The 19570-nt window shown below is 39.3% G+C and overlaps 1 protein-coding gene across 1 annotated transcript in view; it reads left to right on the forward strand.

The window, feature by feature from the left end:
- LOC115220328 (cytosolic carboxypeptidase 2-like) overlaps positions 1-19570 on the forward strand; it is a 115455-nt gene that overhangs the window by 76118 nt on the left and 19767 nt on the right. Inside the window, 5 exon segments of the mRNA XM_029790428.2 lie at positions 394-617; positions 4126-4201; positions 10170-10202; positions 13504-13587; positions 17500-17557. Of these exon segments, the coding sequence (XP_029646288.2) occupies positions 394-617; positions 4126-4201; positions 10170-10202; positions 13504-13587; positions 17500-17557 (475 nt within the window).

The raw sequence follows: 19570 nt of genomic DNA on the forward strand, positions 1-19570 counted from the left end.
ACACACACACACATATATATATACGACGGGCTTCTTTCAGTTTCCCTCTACCAAATCCACTCACAAGGCTTTGGTCAGCCCGAGGCTATAGTAGCAGACACTTGCCAAAGGTGCCACACAGTGGGACTGAACCCGGAACCATGTGGTTGGTAAGCAAGCTACTTACCACACAGCCACTTTGTAGAAGGCACTTGCCCAAGGTGCCATGTAGTAGGACTGAACCTGAAACTATGTAGTTGGGAAGCAAACTTCTTAACTACACATCCCTACTTGCACCAAAATGGTAGTGGGGCGGGGTGGGGTTAAATGCCATAAATTCCAATGAAATGAATCCTCTGTTCTGGTGTATTCTACCCGTATTTCAACAACGTTCTATTCTTGCTTTCTTACCAGATAAACTGTTTGTTTGACGAACTTAAAAATACACTGAAAAAGGAAGAACTGAAGAAAGAAGAAAAGGAATTGTGTGCAGGAGACCACCCAACCTCTGAAGACGAAGATGAAGATGAAGACGTGGAAGAGGAAGAGGAAGATGAAGATGAAGATGAAGAAGAAGCAGAGGAAGAAGAAGGAGAAGAAGAGGAAGAAGAAGAAGGAACTAAGTTATTTGAATCTAGGTATTCTTTTATTGTTATTTGTTTAGTAAAGAGAAATTATATTTTCATTGCTGAATCTGGCGGGATCACTGTTTCCATTTTGAATGTGTAATAAATATATAGGTGTAGGCATCGTGTAGTTGAGAAGTTTGTTTCCCAAACATGTGGTTTTGGGTTCAATCCCACTGCACAGCACCTTGGGTGAGGATTTCTCTCATATAGGCCTGGATTGACCAAAGCCTTGTGAGTTGATTTGGTAGATAAAGACCAAAAGTAACTCATCATCTATACATGTACATCTATGTGTGTGTGTGTGTTTGTTTGTTTACATTTTGCACTTCTCTGAAAATTGCTGTGTTACAAGCAATGATATTATCAGCAATTATTTGCTGGTGTTGTGACTTCAAAGACGTGTGGAATAAGATGTTCCTTAGAGGTAAGGGTTAGCATCAGGAAGTGCATCCAGCTGTAAAGCTTCACCTCAATAATATACTTATCTAACTCATGCTAGCATGGAAAAACTAACACAAAAGCAAATGAATGAAAATTGTTAACTTGGTCTCCTTCAACAGCATAAAAGATACACTCACTGCACATTTCAAAGAAACAATCTTGGACTCTGCTCTTTTTATTCCCAGACAATATGCCCAACTAAAACTCCCCTCAAAGTCACTATGAATTGTAGGCCTCACTAACAATCATCGGTCATCTCTCCCATCAACCCCAGTGCATAACTGGTACTTAATTTATCGAACCTGAAAGGATGAAAGGCAAAGTCAACCTTGGTGGAATTTGAACTCAGAACGTAACGGCAGGCGAAATACCGCCAAGCATTTCAGCTCTTTGGTGACTTTTCCTTGCCAAGAGTTGGTGTGACTTGCTTGGAATGACCCCTGTTTGGTGGTTGAGCTACTTGGATGGGGCTGTCAAATTTGAGATGGTCCGGTTTCAACCTATCGATGGAAACTGTCTTGCCATCTACCAATTAGGAATTGGAACCATTTTTCTCCTGGACATATGACTTCATATGGGCCATCCTAGTGTGACTGGAGGAGTTTTTGTTATGTATCACGTTGACCGAACACAAACTTAGCTATGTGGAGGTCATTTGGTATGGATAGCTTGACATAGGAATTGGGTGCAAGTGGCCCACACTGTCTCTTAGTTGTACGAGGTACCTTTTGACATCTGGGTCTGACTTTGCATTCAGAAGGAACTCTCCTGGCACTGTAAAAGGGGCACTATACACCATTTCTGCAGAAGAAATATTGAGATTTTCCTTTGGGGTGGTGCAGATTCTCAGCATCACCCATGGAAGTCAATCAATCCAATTGGGCCTGTTAAGCCTGGTTGTCAGGGATCCCTTCAGGTAGTGGTGAAATCTCTCCACCAACCCATTGGCCTATGGATGGTAGGCTGTTGTGTGCTTCATTGTGATTCCAAAAAAGGTCACACATGTCATTCCACAGCTTTGAGGTGAATTGTGGAACCTCCTCCACCTCGAGTCCGCTGCCCTAACCACTGGGCCATTGCGCCTCCACCGAACAAAATATTTAACTATCAAAAACAGGAGCAATGTGAAAAAGGGTTCTGAAAAGTGAAAACATGTGAAAATATGTAAAGCCAGTCTTTTGAAAGTACAAACACACAAAAAGCTCATTGTGTACAGAGAGTCCACTTCAAGATGTTAGTGAATAACATGGAAAATGGCTAAGAATAACTCTACAAGAGTCATGATAAGATGCCAGAATCCAAAACAGCACAATAGAAGACAAGAGTTCATTGATAAGGGCACCAGAGGATGGAATGCAGTTCGAAGATTGCAGAAGTGGTGGCGGCAGTTGAGACATGGTGTCTCGTTGAAAGGTACCGTTGAGTGTCATTGCTTAAAGACGCTGTCATGCAAGGTAACCGGTAAGTGAAGTCGAAGCTGTGAGCAAGAGTGATTGAAAGGTGCTGTGCAATTGAAGACAAGCCAGAGCTTCCCTATTCTCCAGTTGAGAGAAGCGGGTTACGTGATGAAAATGACGTTGCAAACCTTCCTGCACTAGGCTGATGGAACAATCGGTTATGGCTTCCTGGGAATAAGACGGCATCCAGAAATGTTACGTACTTACTGGAAACGTAACCACACATTTTACTGCTATTTTCAGCAAGTAGATGATGCTGTGTAAGAATGAAGTAACGTCTCGTGGAATATGAAGAGAACTGCCAAAAAGTTGTTAGGATGATATAGCTGACAAGTTTTTCGTGTGAAAAACTGCAAAGGCCTCAGCCACAAAGAAGTTTTTAGTTAAAGGCTCTGCCAGTCATTGACAAAATGGAAAACTTATCCACTGAGGCAATCATGAAGTTGAACAGGTAAAATCACATCAGGGTTGACCAATTATAACGAAGATGATAAATAAGGAAAATGTGAACTTGAGATGAAATGAAGTGGTAAGCAATGATTTATTCTCCGCTATAAAATGCAATGAATATAAAATTCATGATTGCCATACATGAAATAAAATAAATATAATAGGTTACAACAAAGATGTGTGAGAGACTTCATGGTTAGGCTGGACCGTTGATCTTGTAGACAGAGTTGACGTACTGTTTGGTGGTGTGTAGAGGCAGCCATTGATCTGTTGGTTGTGTGATGTTCATACAGCAATGATGTAGGCAGGCATCTAGTGAAGGTGAAAGCAGAGACTGGCTGGTGTCAGATACATCGTTGTCAGGGACGAGTTGCATGTGGTCAGTGGTGTGTGCCAAAGACCTAGAGCACTCAAGAACTGTCATTCTTAAAGAGATCAGGAGGTTCCCAGAGCTGGTGATTAATTTCCCATGTAAGGAAGAACAAACTGTTGCACGAACATGATTGGATGGCTGGAAACCAACCAATACAAACAACAAGTTCAGCTAATCACAAGGTCATGTGACCTGCTGGAACGAAAAGGCCTGTAGAGCCGATATCCAGGTATCCATAATGACAGTATAAGTCACATCTGCTTTAGACACAGACACACACACACACACTATATATATATATATATATATATATATATATATACACACACACATGATGGGCTTCTTTCAGTTTCCCTCTACCAAATCCAGGCACAAGGCTTTGGTTGGCCCAAGGTTATAGTAGAAGACAATTGCCCAAAGTGCCACACAATGGGACTGAACCCAGACCATATGGTTGGGAAGCAAGCTTCTTACCACACAGCCATGCCAATTTAGTTAGATCATGTTATATTTACTGGGAATGACTCAAGGGATGTTTACTTGATGGAGAGCATGATCCATTGCTATGGTAACTTGGTGTTTTGCACTTTAACAAGATAAAAAAAAAATACAATGGATTTTGATGGATATTTGCCTGCTATTTCTTGCAGATTGAGCAGTCACATAGAGACTCCCTCATTCTGTGTGTGTTTATGTGTATGTTTTTGTTTTGTGTTGTGTGTATGGTTTTGTTATGGATTGTTTTATGTTTTTTCTCATTTATTGTAAACAAATATCACTTCTCTGTATTTTCCAGTGATGGTTCTGACAGCTCAGATTCAGACGAACCTTCCGATGATCATCCATCCCATATGCAACTGTTAAGCAATAAGGTAACTTTATTTATGTACACACACACACACATACACACAATCAGAGGGTTTACAATTTTTCTGAGCCCTATAAAAGAACTCTGAAGGTTGGACCTCCAAGCAGGCCTTTCATGATACCCTTAAAACCAGGAACTTTTCAGCATCTCCTCATATATATATATACATATACATATATATATACAATGCATCTGTGTGAACAGCCATGCTACATGGCAGTGAAACATGGACCGTGACTACTGAGGACATGCGTAAGCTTGCAAGGAATGAAGCCAGCATGCTCCGATGGATGTATAATGTCAGTGTGCATACTCGACTGAGTGTTAGTGCCCTGACAGAAAGGTTGGACCTAAGAAGCATCAGATGTGGTGTGCAAGAGAGACGACTGCGCTGGTATAGTCATGTAGAAAGAATGGATGTCGATAGCTGTGTGAAAAAGTGCCACACCCTAGCAGTTGAGGGAACCTGTGGAAGAGGTAGACTCTGGAAGACCTGGGATGAGGTGGTGAAGCATGACCTTCAAACACTGGGCCTCACCGAGGCAATGACTTGTGACCGGGATCTCTGGAAATATGCTGTGCTTGAGAAGACTTGGCAAGCACATGTGAGACCATAACCTTGTGGCCTATGCTAGGGGTGTAACCAGTCTGCTTATGCGTGCCTTTCCTTCATTGGACACTAAACTCTGCTTGCAAAGACTTGTTGAGGCAAGTGAAATCAAAATCAAAATCAAATCCATGCTAGTGGAGCGCTAAGAGTACCATATGAGTGAGATAGTTGCCAGAGCAACAAGCTGGCCTCCAAGCCAATGACACGCTAAAAACACCATTCAAGCGTGATCGTTGCCGTGTCGCCTTACTAGCCCTTGTGCGGGTGGCATGTGAAATATTTGAGTGAGGTCGTTGCCAGTGCCGCTGGACTGGCTCCTGTGCAGGTGGCACGTAAAAAGCACCATTTGGGCGTGGCCATTGCCAGTACCACCAAACTGGCCCTCGTGCCAGTGGCACGTAAAACTACCCTCTGCACTCTCGGAGTGGTTGGCGTTAAGAAGGGCATCCAGCTGTAGAAACTCTGCCAGATCAGATTGGAGTCTGGTATATGTTTCTCAGACTTGATATCTTGAGAAGCCAGGTTAGATACCTTACAATCCCTTGTGCAACCTCCAAAAAAGCCTGTTGTTCAGCAGCCACTTTCCATACTGCATCCGCAGTTTGTTTCTTCTTAGGAGAACTGCATGCACCATCATATAACTGTATACATATACATACATATACTCTTTTACTCTTTTGCTTGTTTCAGTCATTTGACTGTGGCCATGCTGAAGCACTGCCTTTTAGTCAAGCAAACCGACCCCAGGACTTATTCTTTGTAAGCCTAGTACTTATTCTATTGGTCTCTTTTGCTGAACCGCTAAGTTATGGGGACGTAAACACACCAGCATCGGTTGTCAAGTGATGTTGGAGGGACAAACACAGACACACAAACACACACACACACACACATACATATCTACAATGAGCTTCTTTCAGTTTCTGTCTACCATATCCATTCACAAGGCTTTGGTCGGCCCGAGGCTATAGTAGGAGACACTTGCCCAAGGTGCCACGCAGTGGGACTGAACCCGGAAACATGTGGTTCGAAAGCAAGCTACTTTATTTCATTAAGATTTGCCATAAAGGCATTACAAAGAGTAGCTTGTGGGCTGGACATATACATTGATGAAGGGAATGATGAAACAAGGATGATATTGATGAGAGAAGGCAGAAAACGCCCACCGATTTTCTGCTTCTCTAAAACATTGTTCTTTTTTTTCCATCAAAAACGACAATTATTGAACTTAATAGTCCATTACAAATATATATAATAAATTATTCAATATACACACAATCTATAAGATCAATCCTCCTCTTCAGAGCCCCCAAGCAAATGACACGCTGCCTGCAGGAAAGCCTGCATTGGCAGGTTGGGGCCTGCAAAATCTTCCTTACTACAGGTCACCATGACCTCGAACAGCTCCTTCTGACTCACAACGTCCGCAGCCACCTGCAGAGGCCAGCCTGGACAGTCTATACAAACCGAGTCCAATCGTTCTTGGCCTGGAAGACCGTCCAAGCACTTCTCAACTGGCCCTTCTCTGAGATAGAAAACGACAGGTTTCACATCCTCCTCATGGAGAGAGGTCTCAGCCGTTTCTCCCTGCAATGGGAGAGTGGGGGACACCTTCACCTTTCCCTGCTCCGGGACCTTTCTACGGCCCCGGGGGCAGTCCTTCCTAATGTGGCCTGACTCCAGGCACAAGTGACACATGGGAGGGGGGGGGGCGACCCTCAAGTATTACTGGATACCTTGAGCCATTCGTTTTTAAAAAGTCAGGGAAAGTCATTTCACCCGCGAGCACTGGGGTCCATAGGGTCAAAGTTGCCTTTGCACCCTCCCAGTCGACCGCAGGCTTTCATCATCATCATCATCATCATCGTTTAACGTCCGTTCTCCATGCTAGCATGGGTTGGACGGTTCGACCGGGGTTCTGGGAAGCCAGAAGGCTGCACCAGGCTCCAGTCTAATCTGGCAATGTTTCTACAGCTGGATGCCCTTCCTAACGCCAACCACTCCGTGAGTGTAGTGGGTGCTTTTGGGCCCGCTATCACCCAGGCCCCGCCGGATGGCATCTGCAATCCACTCCGCTTTGGTGCCCAGGGGAAGACCACATACCCAGGCCCTTATCACCTTCTTCCCATGATATGTGGGAAGAAACAAAATCTCCTCCCCTTCCAGGGGCTGGCCTGCCACAGTGCAAGCCTCCTCAGGAGTGTCGAAAAGTAACCACACCATGGCGTATTTGACACCCCTGGTTACATAATAATTTTTGGCTGGCAAACATTTTGCTAGCTCTTTATTAATAATACCCTTGTCGAAGAGGGCGATGGCGTCACGTGACCTAGAATGGGTCCGTAGTACCACCGTCCTTCTCTCAAGGCTTTCAATCCCATTGCTTAGGTGGTACCACCTCCCATTCTAAGGCACTTTTTGCATTTGCCATGTTAAAAATCAATTCAAAGGAAGGAAAGAAAGTCCAAATAAATTAACAAGTCCAAAAAGAAATAAACAAGTCATTTCAAAAAATATGAATAAAAATAAAATTCAAAAGAAACGCAAAAACAGCTCCAAAAAGAAAGAAAAAACAGAAGGATAGAGAAAAGAAAAACAGTTCCCACGGCAAACATCAATGGCCAACAGGTACTCCTGGCCAACTTCAACAAGTTTCAATGGCAAAATCCAGTAAGTTCGGGCGAAGATACGCCCCCTTTTTTTCCAATACAAAAAACAACAAACAGCAGCCCCCAACAGCAGGCAGAATTTCCACGGAGCTGGGCGAAATTTATCAACACACCAACAATTACTATTTGACAAATTACACCCAGCTCAACCGAAAACAAATCCACCTCCCTCTACGGTCCTATGCTGATGTTGTTCTTTTTTCTTTCAGTTCAATATTGGACAGAGCCAACACACTCACATCCACCTTGCAAAAATAGTCCTTCCTGCCTTGGTACTCCTTGGTAATCCAGTGGAAATTCACAGACATGAAGACAATTTTTGTAAACAAATTAATTTTTGCGGAGGGGCTACGCCTCCTTAAAAACACAATTCTCACTGCAAAGTGAGTCTTTATGGACGACCACAGGCAGGCAAATGTCTGGAGCAGAGTGTAGACCGATGCTCGCCAAAAAACAATATTAAATACAGGGCAACAAACTCCACTAAGCCCTCAAAAAAAATACAACAAATGCCTACCTGTAGTCGTGCTTCCAAAATGTCCAATTTTCACGTCGCAAGACGTGACTTTCAAGCTGCATGTAAAATGCGAATTCTTCAGTCAGTGAGGTAAGCAAGCTACTTACCACACAACCACTCCTACGCTTATGCACACAGCCACTCCTATGCCTATTCACACAGCCACAACCACGCCTATGTTTACATACATACATATCTGTATGTATATATATATATATATATATATATATATATATATATATGCATGTATATAAATATGTATATATAACAATTTAGCTAGGTGTAAAAAACCACCTCAGGGATATTAAATATCCAAAGAATTTACTGGTTTTTATTACCTCTATCAATAACAATATTATTCCAATAGGTAAATAAATAAATAAAATCAACATACAGTTTATTAATATATAAATATAAATAAGAAATGGTAAACAAAACAAGAAATTGAACAATTATAAATTCAATTGAAATATTTTATTTGTTTGTATAAAATATTTCAATTGAATTGAATTCATAATTATTCAGTTTATTGTTTTGTTTTCCATTTCTTTATTGTATTTATATGCATATATATATATGTATATATATATAGTAGAAATATGTTACGAAAAAAATATATAAAATGCACGTGGAAATGTAAGGGTAAAATATGAAAATCAACGAAAATGCACATTGCAAATAAAAAATGGCTATTTATGTCAGGTAACAACAAATATATACATTTAGATTGACTGAGGTAGTAATACGAGTCATAAAAGTCATTATTATAAAAAAAAAAAACGTTTTTTTCTCTTACTTTATTATCATCTTATAATCATCTCATAATAATGACTTTTATGACTCGTATTACTACCTCAGTCAATCTAAATGTATATATTTGTCGTTACCTGTTATAAATAGCCTTTTTTTATTTGCAATGTGCATTTTTGTTGATTTTTCATATTTTACCTCCATATATATATATGTATGTATATATATAAACATTGAACATGTGCTGAAAATAGACTCCATCAATTGCCAGGGGTACAAGCTAGAGGTAGCAGATAGGTTCCAGTGTCTAAGTGACCAAGTTAGTCGTGGATGTTCCAAGATTGCAGCTGTAAGAATAAGATTAGGTTGGGTAAAGTTCAGAGAGCTCCTACCCCCTGCTGGCAACAAAGGGCCTCTCTCTCAGAGTGGAAGGCCGATTGTTTGATGCCTGTGTGCGAACAGCTATACTGCATGGCAGTGAAATATGGGCTATAACAGCCAAGGACATGTGTAGGCTTGAGAGAAATTAAACCAGTATGCTTCGCTGGATGTGCAATGTCAGTGTACATGTTTGACAGCTTGTAAGCATCTTGAGAGAAAAGTTAGGCAAAAGAGGTATCAGATGTGGTGTGCAAGAGAGACAACTGCACCGGTATGGTCATCTGATGCATATGGACGAGGACAGCTGTGTGAAGAAGTGCTGATATCTAGCCGTGGAGAGAACTTGTGGTAGAGGTAGACCCAGGAAAACATGGGACAAGGTGTTGAAGCATGATCTTTGAATCTCACAGAGGCAATGACTTGTGATCAAGACCTTTGGGGATGTGCTGTGCTTGAAAAAACTTGTCAAACCATGCTGGCATGGGTCGGACACTTTGATACGAACTGGCAAGGCCAAGAGCTGCACCAGGTTACATAGTCAGTTTCAGCTTAGTTTCTACAGCTGGATGCCCTTCCTAATGCCAATGACCATACAGAGTGTACTGGGTGCTTTTTACATGTCGCCATCACATGGTACCATTACACAGTGATTTTTATGTGGCATCATCACCAGTGCATTTTACACGTCACCGTCACCTACGCTTTTTACATGGCACCATCACCAGTGCTTTTTACATGGCTCCAGCATGGGTACTTTTTACATGGCACCATCACCAATGCATTTTACCATGACACCATCACCAGTGCTTTTTACCATGCTTTTTACACATTCAAAATGTAAAGAGGTGGAACAAAAAATTCAAAACCATTTAGTGCAATGATCTAACAATTCGATCAATCTGCCATTACCATCCTCCACAGAAGATTGAAAGACAATGTTGACCTTGGTAGGTTTTGAACACAAACCATAAAGAGCTTTAGTTGGGTCTTGTCTTACTTGATTTTGTTTTTATTCAGTTTAACTCTTTCAATTCTTTTGTTTCAGAATAGTAACTCTGATATCAGAAAACCTGAACTGGTAGGTATATCATTGCTTCTTCTTTTACTGGTTGCAATCACTGTTTTGTGGCCATTCTGGAGTACCACCTTTGACTGTTTTTCTGTTTTGTATCAACTCTAGTAATGTCTAGTACTTATTTTATCACTCTATTAAGACAGCAGTTGGCTAAATTCACCTCGGCATAAATAACTCAGCCTAAATACACAATACATGATGCATTCTGTTTAGTGTTATGGGATTCTTTCAGTTTCTACCTACCAAATTCACTCACAAGGTTTTGGCTGGTTCAGGGTTATAATAGAAGATTGAACGACACTATAGTTCAATCCAACTGTGTGGCCCAAAATGCTACACAGTGGGACTGAACCTAAAAGCCAGATGGTGGAGAAGCGAACTTATTAACCACACAGCCACACCTGCACTTATATACATACATACATAGATTAATAGATAGAAACAGACAGAGTGACAGACAGACAGATAGATAGATAGATAGATAGGTCAGTAAGTAGGTAGGGATTGAGGTAGGTAGGTAGGTAAGCAGGTAGATAAATAGACAGACAGACTGACAGACAGATAGATATATAGATTGCTTCATAGATAGTTTGCTATTTATGTATTATACTTGATGTAAGTAGAGTGTCAAAAAGCAAATTTACTGCAGTATTTGCCTGAAAATAAGATATCATGCTTAAAAATACAATATATATTAGAAAGAGACAATAATCACCCCAGCAGTGGCTCACAAGAATAGATGCATATCAGCTACTTTGGGCCTTGTCAATAGCATGAACACACAGCCAACGTCATGCTAAGATGAGATTTGTCTTATTACAGTAAATTTACCTCTCAACAATGTATTTACATTAAGTATGATACATAGAAAGCTATTTTAATTTAATACGCTTTCTATTGCATATATATATATAGTTAATCCAAACATGAAAACACAAAGAGAAAATACAGCAACACAAGGATGTGGAGAAGTATAGTGTTATTGGATGCTCAGGAAAGAAGGGGGTTTAATGTTTTGAGCGGAGCTCTTTGTCAGAAACATAGGAAAAGGAAAGATCCAAAGAAGGGAAGACGGAGGAAAAAAAATCACCAACGGTACACACGTGGTCACATATATATATATATATATATATATATATATATGATAATAATAATAATATCAGGGAATATGATTCCAAACTTGCAGGGAAAAATTCAACTTAGTAATACTAAATCAAATTTCACAATATATAATATATGTATATAAATTAGAGAAGAACCCCCAAGAAGCAATTCAACAATGATATACTTAAATCATACCATACAGAAAAAATTAAAGATACGATAAAACATTTACCTAGAACTAAATAAAGTACGAAATAATAAATAGATAGTATATAATTAGTAATTATATACTATTTATTTATTATTTCCTATTTAGTATTATTTAGTTCTTGGTAAATGTTTTATCGTATCTTTAATTTTTTCTACATGGTACGATTTACATATATATACACACACACACACATATACATACATACATATATATATACACACACACATATACATATATATATATGGCTGTGTGGTAAGAAGCTTACTTCCCAACCACATAGTTCTGGGTTCAGTCCCATTGCGTAGCACCTTGGGCAAGTGTCTTCTGCTATAGCCTTGGGGTGATCAAAGCCTTGTGAATGGATTTGGTAGACAGAAACTGAAAGAAGCTTGTATGTATATATATTTATGTGTGCGTGTGTATCTGTGTTTGTTCCCCAACCATCGCTTGACAACTGATGCTGGTGTGTTTATGTCCCTCATAACTTAGCAGTCTGGCAAAAGTGACCAATAGAATAAGTACTAGGCTTACAAAGAATAAGTCCCGGGTTTGATTTCTTCAGTTAAAACCCTGTAAGGCAGTGCTCCAGCATGGCTGCAGTCAAATGACTGATACAAATAAAAGAGAATATACATATATATATATATATGTTTGTATATATATATATATAGGCGCAGGAGTGGCTGTGTGGTAAGTAGCTTTCTTACCAACCACATGGTTCCGAGTTCAGTCCCACTGCGTGGCACCTTGGGCAAGTGTCTTATACTATAGCCTCAGGCCGACCAAAGCCTTGTGAGTGGATTTAGTAGACGGAAACTGAAAGAAGCCCGTCATATATATATATGTGTGTATGTGTGAGTTTGTATATCTGTGTTTGTCCCCCCCAACATTGCTTGACAATAGATGCTGGTGTGTTTATGTCCCCGTCACTTAGCAGTTCGGCAAAAGAGACCGATAGAATAAGTACTAGGCTTACAAAGAATAAGTCCTGGGGTCGATTTGCTCAATTAAAGGCGGTGCTCCAGCATGGCCGCAGTCAAATGACTGAATCAAGTAAAAGAGTAAAGAATATATATATGTGTGTTTGTGTATATATATATATATATATATATATATATATATAATACATATATGTGTATATATATATATATATATATATATATATATATATTAATACATATATGTGTATATATATATATAATATATAATATATATATATATATTATATATATATATATGTGTGTGTGTATGTGTGTGTGTGTTTGTGTATGTGTGAAAGAAAAGAGCATCCTCATTTAGAAAACTGATCCACCAAACACATCTGATGACTGCTAGGGCAAGATTGTTTTAATAAGTTTGTATAATTATAATATAAATTTACTTTACATATTGGGTGTTCCAAGTTTTTTCCTTTATGAACCATACTTACTGGTGTGTGTGTGTGTGTATAGATACATACATATATCGACCTCAGGGCACTGAACTTTTCAGGCAAGATGGCAAAGGGGCAAGATGCCTGGTGCCGTGCTATACTCAAGAAGACCCGTACTCCGCAGCAGAAGTGTTAAGATCAGTCCCTCCGGTGGCATAAATCACTCATGGCAGTCTCATGTAAAAGCGCTCGTGTGGTGTCACGTAAAACCATCCGTATTGTTCCACGTAAAAAGCGCCCATGTGGCACCATGTGACACCACATGAAAGTGCCCGTGCAACACCACATAAAAGCAACCAGCACACTCTGTAAGTGGTTGATGTTAAGGAAGGGCATCCAACAGTCGAGACCATGCCAAATCAGACTGGAGTCAGGTGCCACTCCCCAGCTTGCCAGCTCAGCTCTGTTCAAAGCTTGCGACGCATGACAGCATGGGCAACAAGCATTAAATGATGAGTCACATGTATGTATGAATACATGGTTAAACACTCTGTATGTTGATATTTTCTCCAAAGGCCTTGCAGGTTTTGTTAACAATAATTTATATTTTTTTCCAGGGTGAGTTAGTTAAATATTCCAAGACAAGTGATTTGAATTTAAGCAAGTCTCAGACTTCAAGACAGTTGTCATTGGAGGACAGTGTGAGTAATATTTAGATGTAAATCTGTAGAATTCTCAGGAATATATCTTTTATTTTAAAACAGTTTGTTTATAAAACAATAAAAACACCATTGATATGTAAGACAACAGAGGAATGCCGTTATGTAGGAGAGATTAGGAAGGATAAAAGGGGAGGATTAAATACTGTTATTGGATAAATGAATCATTTAGTATTTAAACTGCTTTGTGTTCAAACTGGCCACATCCAGCCTCTTGCACCTGAGCTACAATGTCATTCTAAAATTAAGCAGTCACAACATCAAAATCTCAAAGCTATGCGATAATGCATGATTAATTAAAAACAGTGTGATTAAATAAGCATTACATCTGACAGAGTAATCCAAATGCTAAAGGGTTAAGGGAAGTCAAAAGAAGTTAAAAGCAATTAAGAACAAGACAAGAAAAGGTAAGATGTTGTTTAGAAAAATTTTGAAAAAAAAAATTTTTTTTTTTTAATCTCAAAAAATGCTTAAAGAAAAGAGAAAAGATTGCTCAACAAAAAAGTTTTTTAAAATGTTAATAAATTTCACAAACTTCAAATACCATTGAAGAAACTTCAAAAACCTTCTTAGGTTTCTTCAAAACAAAGAAAAAGAAGGAAAAAAAGAAGAAAATTTTCTAAAGAACTTTTCATTTTTCTTGTCTGCTTCTTTATTGCTTTTTATCCTTTAGCATTCAGATTCATCATCATCATCATCATCATCATTTAATGTCTGCTTTCTATGCTAGCATGGGTTGGACGATTTTGACTGAGGGCTGGCGAACCAGATGGCTGCACCAGGCTCCAATCTTGATTTGGCAGAGTTTCTACAGCTGGATGCCCTCCCTAACACCAACAACTCCGAGAGTGTAGTGGGTGCTTTTTACGTGCCACCGGCACGGGGTCCAGTCAGGCGATACGGGCAACGACCTCGCACAAATCTTTTTACACATGCCACCAGCACAGGTGCCAGTAAGGCGATGTTGGTAACGATCATGCTCAAATGGTGCTCTTTTACGTGCCACCGGCACGGAGGCCAGTTGGCTGATCTGGCGACGATCACGCTCGGATGGTGCTCTTGGCACCCTACTAGCACGGGCACAAGTGCCAGTAAGGCAACACTGGTAACGATCACACTCAAATGGTGCCTTTTATGTGTCACTGGCACGGAAGCCGGTCAGCCGCTCTGTCAACGATCACGTTCATATGGTGCTCTTTGCACCCCGCTAGTACGGATGCCAGTCATCGAATAGCCAAAATGTAATGCTTATTTCTCCAGATTGTTATGAATCAGCCATGCATTATCTCCTAGATACAAAATTTTTATGATGTGATTGTATATTTTTAGAATGGCATTGTTGGGTGGATGTGTGAAGCCAGATCTGGTTGATTTGAGCATAAAGCAGGTTGAATATTTGGGCCAGGTAGAGCTGGTTTAAATGCCAAAGCATTAATTTCCCCTAACTTAGGCATGGGAGTGGCTGTGTGGTAAGTAGCTTGCTTACGAACCACATGGTTCTGGGTTCAGTCCCACTGCATGGCACCTTGGGCAAGTGTCTCCTACTATAGCCTCGGGCTGACCAAAGCCTTGTGAGTGGATTTGGTAGATGGAAACTGAAAGAAGCCCATCGTATATATGTGTGTGTGTATATATATATATATATTATATATATATATATATATATTTATTTATTTATATATATATATATGTGTGTGTGTGTATACGTTTGTGTGTCTGTGTTTGTCCTCCCAACGTTGCTCGACAACCGATGCTGGTGTGTTTACATCCCCGTAACTTAGCGGTTCGGCAAAAGAGACCAATAGAATAAGTACTAGGCTTACAAAGAATAAGTCCTGAGGTTGATTTGCTCGACTAAAGGCGGTGCTCCAGCATGGCCACAGTCAAATGACTGAAACAAGTAAAAGAATTACCTTAATTTATTCTGGTACAGTAATTCCTCCTCCTCCTCCTCCTTTACCTTCCTATCCTCTCCAACCAATGGTATTACTCTGTTGTCTTACTATAACCATGTTGCCTAAGATCCACCAGCATATTTATATGTCGATCTGTAAGCCTTTGCATCTTACCAGAAAACATCATTTTGTGAAAAAAAAAAAAGAAGTCATATCTGAAATAAACCAGTCTTTTTAACCAAAAAGGAAACTACTTTATGTTATTTTCATTAAGATATCAACTTTATTAACCCTTTTGTTAACATATTTCTCTTGAAAAACATTTCCTTTGTTGCAATTGATTCTGAAAAATAAAGAATTTAATAAATGGCATTGTCATTATAAGACTGTTTGAAGCATAAATTGCTATGAAATTTTGATGAAAGGTTTTTAGTTTAAATTACTTTGGAGAAGGAAAATTACATCAGAATCTAGAGCAGTTTTAGGCAGGTGTATATCAAAAGAGTGAAGGTTTATTTATAACAGGCTCATCAAACACATAGGTTGTTTGTGGCCTTTTTCAAACACAAATGCAGCCTGCAAGTGGCATAGCTGGAGGTTTAAAAATATGAGACCCAAAACATTTTAAATAATGCAAATGGTTAATAATAATTTGATTAATAAAAATAGGATTAATGGTGAGCAAGCAAAAGGCTTTAACTCTTTCGCATTTGGATTACTCTTCCAAATTGCTTGCGAAGACTTGTTGAGGCAAGTGAAATCGAAATCAAATCCAATGACTGGCATCCGTGCTAGTGGAGTGCTAAGAGCACCATCTGAGCATGATCATTGCCAGAGCAGCTAACTGGCTTCTGTGCTGGTAGCACATAAAAAGCACCATTCGAGCATAATCATTACCAGTGTCACCTTACTGGCACGTGAAAAGACATTCAAGCAAGGTCGTTGCCAGTGCCACTGGACTGGCTCCTGTGCAGGTGGCACGTAAAAAACACCATTTGAGCGTGGCCATTGCCAGTACCACCTGACTGGCCCACTTGCCAGTGGCACGTAAATGCACCTACTACACTCAGAGTGGTTGGCGTTTGGAAAGGCATCCAGCTGTAGAAACTCTGCCAGATCAAGATTGGAGCCTGGTGCAGCCATCTGGTTCACCAGTCCTCAGTCAAATTATTCAACTCATGCTAGCATGGAAAGTGGACGTTAAACGATGATGATGATGATTTATTCACATTGTTTTGAATTGACCATGCAGTATCTTGTAGCTTCAAGATTTTGATGATGTGAATTGTTTATTTTTAGAATGACATGGTAGGATAGACATGAGAAGCTGGTTGTGGCCCGTTTGAACATAAAATAGGTAGAATATTTGATTGGTTTGACGCTAAAGGGTTAAAAGATTTTTACTTAATAATAAAGCAAGGATATGATAGAAACCTTTGTTGTAAACATGTGGCTGTATGATGTGAGTATACCACTTGTGCTTGAGTTGGTTTGCTAACTGTTAGGAGCTGTATATAACTGCTGAAGTTGGGAGCTGACTGTTAGCTGTTGAGTGCTGGCTGTTATTTCTAGCATCAGAGATCAACAATTGTACAGAGAAGGTAAAGTCGACCTCAGCAGAACTTGAACTCAGAACGTAGCGATGAGCGAAATACCGCTAAGCATTTTGTCCAGCACGCTGACAATTCTAACAACCACAATGTAATAAAAATGAAATATCAGATGTTTTGGTGCATGACTTTTGGCCTACCCTGTATGGTGAAATAAGCGTCAAATAATTTTTTTAAAACATTACAATGAAGTAATTCAAGTAATTCAATGTTTGTGTTTTTTATTTATGGAATTTTGTATAAGATTGACAAAAAGAATAAATTTCTTAAATAAATACATTAGGCGACCTAATAAATTATTTTTCAAGTTAATTCTCTGTTCCATAACTTTTGGAATTTTGTCAATAATTTATTTTATTAATTTCTTCTTTTTTTTGTGTTAATTGTAGAGAAATTACTTCGAATATCTAACAAAGGAATTTGAAGATAACACGCTGCTTCCCAGAAGTATAAAAATATTTTCACTTTTATTCTTTGACAGCTTTTTATTCTGTTAACTATGAAACAGCTATCGTTCATACATGCATGCATTCATTCATTCATTTTTAACCCTCTAGCATTCAAATTACTCTGTCAAATGTAATGCTTATTTTTTCACTTTGTTTTGAATTAATCATGCATTATCTTGTAGCTTTAAAATATTTTGATGATGTGAATGTTTATTTTTAGAATGACATTGTAGGGTAGATGTGAAAGGTCCAATATGGCCAGTTTGAACATAGAACAGATAGGATATCTGGGCTGAAATCTGTTTTTCCATGCTAATATGGGTTAGATGAATATATTACTGAGGCTTTGTTTTATTGCGAGATGTTCTAACTGACACAAGCTTTTACCTGATTTTCACTCAGGTAAGGAGTCTCTTATTCCATGAGAGAAATGAAAGAGTAAACTAAAAATATTGCTTCAGAAACAAAAATACCCAATAAACTTAGTAAATGAGGCCATGACAAAAGCAAAAGAAATCCTAGTCTCTCTCATAATGAGAGCAAAGACAAAAGTAAAAACACAAATATTTATTTTGTAGTCATTTATAATCCTGGAAACTATAACAAGTTATATCCAGCCAAATAATGCCTTCCAATCTTGCACTAATCATTAAATCTCAGAAAATAATTTTTTAAATCCCAAATTATCAATAGCTAAAGCTACAACCACCAGATTTTAAAAGACTCTTAATCATCATCATCATCATCATCGTTTAATGTCCGCTTTCCATGCTAGCATGGGTTGGACGATTTGACTGAGGTCTGGCGAACCAGCCCATGTCACAGCCCATGTTTCACTGCCATGTAGCATGGCTGTTCGTACACATGCATCATACAGTCTACCTTTTACTCTGTGCGAGAGGCCCTTTGTCACCAACAGAGGTAAGAGCTCTCTGAACTTAACCAGGCTATTCTTATTCTAGCAGCTACACTTTCAGTGCACCCTCCCCCGCTACTGACTTGGTCACCTAGGTAACGGAAGCTATCAACTACTTCTAGTTTTTCTCCCTGGGATGTAGCGGAAGTTCTCTGCACATTTTCAGTGTTTATTGCTCCTGAGCATCTGCCACATACAAAAACTATCTTCCCAGTTAGCCTTCCTTTGATATTGCTGCACCTCAAAGCAAAATTCACATCAGAAGAAATAATGCAGGTAAAAAAAAAATACGAAGGCTTTATTGTAGAAATTATGATATATTAAAACAGGCTAAAAACCAAAAGATTTAAGAATAAGAAGGAATTAAAGATTAACACAACGCGAATAGCAAAACAAAAGAAATCTCATCTACTGCATCACATATCCAGAGCCCAATGAGAATTATAGGATCAAACAGGATCAAAATTTAATATGACAGGTTAGGGGTCATAAGTCAAAAGTTTATCTTTTAGAAATGTTCCATGTGGTGAACATCAAAGCATATGCGCAAATGAAAAATTCAGGTGATGACATCTATACAACACATAGCTGACTCTATCCACAACAGTATAAAAGTTACCATAGACTACCCCTCTAAACACCCCAGTAAACGATTACCCGTCCTAGATACTGAGCTATGGATAGAAGATGCTATGGTTGATGGAACCATTAAACCCTGTATACTCCACTCACACTATCAGAAACCGATGGCTAATCCACTAGTCATCCGTAGTGACTCAGCTGTGTCGAATACTGCCAAACTCAACATCCTAGTGGCAGACTTAATTAGAGTAATGAGGAATGTATCACCACTATGCCAACCACAAGAACAACAACAACACATCCAGCACTACATATTCCGAATGCAACGCTCCGGATACACACAAGACGATAGAGTCAGGGTGTACAAAAGAGCGAAAGCTAGATTCGAACGCATTCTAAGGGACGACGAAAACGGTATATGCCCCCTATACCGCAACAAGTTCTGGAATAGGTTAGAGAGGGACACCAACAAAAGGATGAGAAACGATACTTGGTATGATAACAGGAAATTTC

Source organism: Octopus sinensis, linkage group LG16, assembly GCF_006345805.1.
Source record: "Octopus sinensis linkage group LG16, ASM634580v1, whole genome shotgun sequence".
Taxonomy (NCBI): domain Eukaryota; kingdom Metazoa; phylum Mollusca; class Cephalopoda; order Octopoda; family Octopodidae; genus Octopus; species Octopus sinensis.